Source organism: Andrographis paniculata, unplaced genomic scaffold (genome assembly GCF_009805555.1).
Source record: "Andrographis paniculata isolate CXL003 unplaced genomic scaffold, ASM980555v1 Contig54END, whole genome shotgun sequence".
Classification (NCBI taxonomy): domain Eukaryota; kingdom Viridiplantae; phylum Streptophyta; class Magnoliopsida; order Lamiales; family Acanthaceae; genus Andrographis; species Andrographis paniculata.
The window spans coordinates 2,643,713-2,650,554 of record NW_026137589.1 but is presented as its reverse complement, the minus strand read 5'-3'; the positions used below and the strand labels follow the sequence as shown (position 1 = coordinate 2,650,554).

The 6,842-nt window shown below is 29.1% G+C and overlaps 1 protein-coding gene across 1 annotated transcript; it reads right to left on the bottom strand.

Annotated features, from left to right (window-relative positions):
- Positions 1–2,118: 2,118 nt before the first annotated feature.
- LOC127255377 (uncharacterized) lies at positions 2,119–5,716 on the bottom strand. Its single transcript, XM_051280882.1, has 7 exons — positions 5,345–5,716; positions 4,683–4,722; positions 4,025–4,095; positions 3,479–3,573; positions 3,231–3,298; positions 2,483–2,593; positions 2,119–2,410 (listed from the first exon to the last, which is right to left on the bottom strand). The coding sequence occupies exons 1-7, from the start codon at positions 5,532–5,534 to the stop codon at positions 2,272–2,274; spliced, it is 714 nt and encodes a 237-aa protein (XP_051136839.1). The 5' UTR covers positions 5,535–5,716; the 3' UTR covers positions 2,119–2,271.
- Between the last annotated feature and the right edge of the window lie 1,126 nt (positions 5,717–6,842).

The window sequence follows — 6,842 nt, the reverse complement described above, 5'->3', positions numbered from 1 at the left end:
CTTCATTAGCCATATTATTATAAAGTTAAATTGCATCTATAATGTGTTTTTAATATATATATAAGCTCCTTGAGTCCTAATTATTTTGTCATTTTTGTATGTCGAATTTAAATATATATGTTTTGTTTTTTAAGTAAATTTTTTTTTTTTTACTTTAATAAAGAATATCTATGTATTTTACACAATAATGCTCCTTTTATTGTATTATTATCTATAAAATATTATTATATTTAATTTTGTGTAAAGGTCAAATGGATATACAAAATTGAGATGGATGGAGTATAATCTGACATTTTTTTTTTGTTTGGACTGAAATTGTTTTTTTATCATTTTTGTTTGTCTTATTTAAAATTATTTTTTTATAATAGAAGTAATTATATACTTATTATTAAAAATATATTTATTTTTCTATAGAAATTATAATTATATCATTACATTATATATGTATTTATTAATTAATAAAATCTTATTATTTATTACATTTTAAAATTATCACAAAAGTACATGTATATTTTGTTAACATAATTATGATCAACTCATTTGAAATGGTAAATATTGTGGTTTTTGTTAAATATTGTGGTCTTAGTTATTTAATATAAGATTTCTTTCATTGGTAAATATTGTGGTTTTAGTTATTTTGTATAAGATTTAGTTTATTTCTTCCATTGTTTTACAGAGAATGTGTTTGGTTTGTGTTTAGTATTATATTTTGATTTTCTTTTATTTAATACATTTAAAATATAAACCAATATAATCTATAATTAAATTCAACAAAGTAGTGCATTAATTGAATCTGATTTTTTTTGTAAAAATAAAATTGCATTTTCTATAATATATATAAAAAATCGTGAGATTGTGTTTTTGGAGTCTGATTGTCTTTTTGTTTAACCAATTATTTAAATATGATCATTTTTGAAAAGATGCCTATTTTTATAAGAATTGCAATAGTTATATATTAAAATAAAATAAAATTCTAGAAGAATAAAATCGCTAAAGAATAAAAAAAAAATAGAGACTTAATTTTAAGGTTATGAGTCTCAGACTTGTCTACTTAGCTACTACTAGAGTTGTTGAATGGCTCGATTCGGCTCAGTTAAAGCTCGTTCGCGAACGTTAACGAGTCGAGCCGAGCCGAGTAGTATAAACAAGCTCGTTTGATTAACGAACGAGCCAGAACTTTGTTCGCGAACATTCGTGCGAACGTTCGTTTAAATAATATATTTATTATAAATATTATATATACATACAAAATTATAATTTATAAATAAATAAAATATTAATTTAAAATATATAAATAAAATAAATTTTAATTTTTCTTTGTAATTCATATATAAATTTTAAAAAATAAGACAAACGAGCTCAAACGAGCTTAATCGAACCTAAACAAGCCGAATACGAACACAAGCTCAAACAACAAAAATTTTTAACGAGCCGAACTCAAAACTACAAACGAGCTCGAAAGCTTAACGAACAAACACGAGCCTTATTCGCGAACGTTAACGAACATTTCAAATTTGACTCGGCTCAGATCGTTAACAGCTCTAGCTAGGACTTTTATATTCAAATTGAGTATCATAAAAATAAAAATAAAAACAACAAAAACAAAAAACAAAAAACAAAAAATTGAAGAGAGAAGAAGATAATATTAATATTTTATATAAAAATTAAATTAAATTCAACACATGATTCATTCTTAAAAATAAATAAATGTCTTAATATATATAGGTTATTGTTCCAAAAACACTAATTATGAATATGAATAATTAATTCTCAAACAGTATTGAGCTGCTCAAAACAAAAGAAAAGTAGAGTTAAATAACAATAAAATAAGGAATCAATAGAATTAAAAAAAAAAACATTGGAATACGAAATCAAGGATGAAAATGAAAACAATATAATGAATATAATATTTTTAAAAAATAAAAATAAAAGCACAAGCAAAACCAAGCTTTATATATTCAGTTGTGCATATATGAATTTTGCATTGGTTATATTTATTTGTTATCTAAAATATTTTAGAAAAATTTAATTTTTATCCAAAAAATCATATCGAAGATTTAATTATAATACATTCAATATTTATTTTATATATTTAAAAGCAAGCCAAAAAGCCAAAACTGAAATTAAACCAAAATAATATCAAAGCAACCTCTATATACTTTGAACTTCAAAACTTCACTTGTATACATACCTTAGGTACATTGTGTAGCCACTGTTTGTCTGTGTGCATTATGGAGTTTCGAGTCGAAGCTCGTCGAGGCTGGCACAATTTCACAGTATTGATTCTAACTGCTTCAGCTGAGGATCGAGATCTTGAGCTCGCGAGGAATCATCATCCCGGGGACTCAAGTACATCTCGGCCATGGCCTTGCCTTTGTCCAGCACCTCGCTCGGGACAGTTTTCAAAAGGCTGTACAAAGTCACAAATGCTCGGACAACTTTAAAAAAAAAAATGGCTCGAGAGTATTTGTGCACATTTTACCTGTCCAGTGCATTCAGTGCAGTCACAACTTTGCCTTTCATTGTTTCAACTGAAGTCTCCGACTCATTTCTTGATGCTCGTAGGAGTAAAGAATCGAGTTCCTCTAAGGCTCTGCGCAGTAATTAATTGCACCTGTGGTTATTTCTCGAATAATAACATCATGATAAGAAACATCTAACATGATAGGAGATTTTTATGTATCTATCATAGTTTTTGTATTTCAGACATAATGCTTATAGAGACCGCACGAGATTTTGTGTATCTATTGGGTAGGCGGAAATTAGGGTGATGATTAGGATTAAGAGTAATCAATGTATAGATCGACAATACAAAAAGTATTGACCTGACATATGGTGCATGTTAACAACATACTGCGTTCATACTTTTTGTGTTGTCAGTCTATACTTCAAGTACAGAGTAATAATTTTAATCAGCCCCCAACGGCCCCTATCGTATAACAGTTACCACAGTAGTTTTTTGAATTTGCATATGGAAAAACTACGGGTTTGCTTGTTTTGAGTTTTGGTTTGAAGAATATTTGTTTATATAAAGTATAAGAAATTGTGTAGGTAATATAAAATTTATGAGTGCGTGTAATATATAAATTTTTTTGAAAAATGTGCGAAACAAACAAACCCTATGATCTCCAGACAAAATCTTGTTGCTTAATTGTTGGCTATTGGTAGGCTATTCATGGTTTGCATCAAATGATAACACTTGTTTCTAAAAAAGCTAATGGAAGATATACCTTAAGCACTGATCTACCTCATCGAATGCAGATTTTCCGTTGCCAGCTTCAGAAGCATACTGTGCTACCTGCAACAATATACGATATTTTGCATATAAACTCGTCTTGTTTTTATTAAAAATCCACAAGAAGACAATCCAACTACAGTTTACTCTCTCTTAGGAACAAAATGCTATTATGGAGAACGGTTTGCTACCAGACGTTATAAATCATATTAGCTAAAGATGATTGAAATATGATTTACGTACTGCCCGGATATTGACACGCAGAGATGATGCAGGACCGGATCTTAAGAGACTTCGGCAATCAGCAAATTTAGGTTGATCAACTTCGAGATATTGCCCTATTGACAAGTAATTCGTGAGGAAGATCCCATGTTTTCTCATTCTCTATAGAATTTAGAGACCACCCTCTACATATACAATTCCTGAGTTTGCAAAATAGGCAAATGAAATAAGAATATAGAAGATAGTATTTTGGTGTATAAAGTTATATAGTAAACGATAGAAGACCAGAAGCTTGAAAACATGTGAATGGGAAATATTCATATCCTAGCACAATAGTTACTGGACCCGTGCAAATGGCAGTTTTGAAAAGTCATGGAGTAGATAGTACAAGTTTTTAAGTTTTAAGGTGCAATCCACAATTTTGAAAGCAATGGCTTCCACGATATTTATTTTGTGAGTCCTTTCAAACAGAAGTGAAACCATTTGCGGCTAGTAATGACAATATGGTACGGAGACAAATCGTAGTTCTTAAAAAAAACAAGCATATATAAATTGAAGGTGTATTACCCAATTCCTCAATTTGGAGCTCAGTCAATAGAACAGCTGGTACATAAGATTCCAATGGATCAAGCTTTTTCCTGGACAAAGTATCATGAAATTAAGCAAGAAAACAAAAGGTCAACACAAAACCGATATTTATGCATCGGTCAGAAATGAAATGAAAAATCCATCCTACAAGCCATGACTATTGAAGCAAAAAAATTTACAAATTGGATTAAAATTTAGCAATTTACAGAAGAGGAAAAATCATCATACCACTCTATCCTCTAATCATTACAAAGTTCCATTTTAGGTTTCTTGAAAAACATGAAAGGAAAGAAACATATGAAAGCATGGCAAAATAATGTCACAAAATCAATCGTTGGAAATGGAAAATAAGCAGTCAAGATGAATTTATCAATCTATTTCTGTTGGCCTAAATCTTAATGCAATTAGAACTGCAGAGAAACCCCGCTCTATCAAACACTTTTTGTTCTTCAAGAACATTCAATGCATGCCGCTAAGAATCTCCCTTTTCAGTTGAAATTAACCGAAGTTTAAGCAGGAAACCAATGAGCTTCTGATAAAATTAGTTATCAACACCGACCGAAACTTCCGATTTTGGAAACCAAGAAGTTTATATTGAGTACTGCATACAAAACCAAATAAAGATTCTAACTCTTACTTTTTCATGTATTTGTCGAAAATGCCGGCGCTCATTGCTTCTGCAACCACCAACAGAAAGGTCAGTACATAAAAAGTAACAGGAAAAACAAGAAACAGCTTAAATTAATCCAACATTGTAAGCATAATTCCTTCATTATGACACACACATACAAACATGATTGCCACAGAAGGATTTCGACAATCGGAGCACTGTTCATGTGTAAACGCCCTCATATTACATATCCAGATCAAAAGAATACAGTTAGACCATAGCAAAGCTTGGCTGTCCTGCTGAATCATTGCAATGAGTTTTCAAAAAAATCATGAAAGCAAACAAAAGTTATTCTGAAAATTCGACCTGTACGATTCAGTGAAACTCTAAAATCCATCCATTGGTTGTAAAAAGAACATAAGCCCTATGTTTTGCAAACAGTAAAATGAGTTGAATTACTCTTGCTCAAAAGTTCAACCTCAAGTGCAGCACGTATTGATCTAAATTTGAGCTTCGTACAAAACTGAATGTCATCTCAATTCATTTTTTCATACACATTCTTGAGGCATAACACACTCCACGTATAAACAAACATAAACAGCGTAGACATTACCTTACAGATAAGTTAAGGATCAAAAGTAAATCAGTAACTGACCTAGGGTGAGAAATAGACATTGCAGACTCCGTACCTTTAGATTGAGCGGCGAAATGGAGAAGAACGAGGGACAAGGAGACTGCTCGCCTACTCTCCCCTGACCTCCTCTGAGGTAACGTTGAACACCTCACTCCAGAGCTACAGTTTCGGTTTCTTTGCTTCACCAGTGAGAAGTGGATACTACAACCAAGACGGCACGCGGCGGCGGCGGCGGTGGTGGACATTCCGATGCGGTGGTGGTGCTGTAGTTTAGAGGAGACGACGACGATGCAGCGGAAGGCTTATCCACTTTCCCGATAGCCCCGACCCGTAAATTTTGACATATTAAAAGACGGTTTTACTTCTTTTTCAACAATCACTTTGGGTGTGTTTTGTGCGAAGGATTAGATTTGTACGATTGGTACTATTTTTTTTTTAATATTAAATCAAATATATTTTTTTTTATTTTTTATATTATTTTAATTATTAATTTTATATATATATAATATCGTATTAATATTTATTTATATTATACTATATAATTATTTTAATTTAAATTTTTTATTATTTAAATCTCAATTTAAAATTTTAATTTATATTTGTTTTGGTTTAAATTTTTTTTTAATAAAACAGATAGAGAATTTGGTAGATAATATAAAAATAATAAGTATATATAGTATATTATTTTTTTGAAAAATATATTGATTTGTTTTGAATAAAAGAACACTCATATTTTAATTAAAATATTATTGTTTTTAAAATTTTATCTTATAAATAAATACTACTATATAATTTTATTATAAATATAGATAAAAAATTGTTAAATTGTGTATGTTTCATTAAACATTTTTTAGGTTTGAAAATTGTACTTTAAATAAAATTTTAATTCAATATTTTGTATGAAAAAAAAATTATTAATAATACAGAAATTGAATAATAAAAAACCAAAATAAAACTCCAATAATTATTTGTTCTTTTAGGGATTTTAAATCAAAATTTTATGATCTTGTAAAAATATATAAATTTATATTATAAAATATTATATTTTAATTATTATTCAAATTAAAATAAAAAATGTCATCTAAACATACACACAAATATATATATATTTATTTTATGACGTGAAAACTTGTCGTCGCTATCCGAAAGTGCTCACCTATAAACCTCAGCTGACAGACAAGTCACATTAGAGTGTGTTTGTTTGGGGAATTGGATTAGATTTCTACTATTCATTCCATTTTTTTTTTTCCAAAAAACATCAAATCAAACACATATTTTTTATTTTTTATATTATAGAAAAAATCAATTTTATATTCAAAACATCACATCAACAAGTTATTTATATCACATCGTAAACTATTCAAATTCAAAATTTTTACTATTCAAATTCCAATTTAAAATCCAAACCCTCCATACAACTATTCAAATTCAAAATTTTTACTATTCAAATCTCAACATAAAATTCAAACTCCCCAAACAAACACAAGCTAGGTAAACCATGTGTAGCAGATGATCCGAGGGGTCGGGGCTATAAATATTTATTTTCTTTGTAC

Bases quoted from the DNA above. Each gene is read 5' to 3' on its own strand.
- LOC127255377 (XM_051280882.1), bottom strand. From the start codon at position 5,534: ATGTCCACCACCGCCGCCGCCGCCGCGTGCCGTCTTGGTTGTAGTATC. The intron at 4,096-4,682 runs GTAAGAGTTAGA...TACTTTGTCCAG, and splicing joins TTCGACAAATACATGAAAAA to GAAAAAGCTTGATCCATTGG. The intron at 2,411-2,482 runs GTAAAATGTGCA...GACTTTGTACAG, and splicing joins GCACTGAATGCACTGGACAG to CCTTTTGAAAACTGTCCCGA.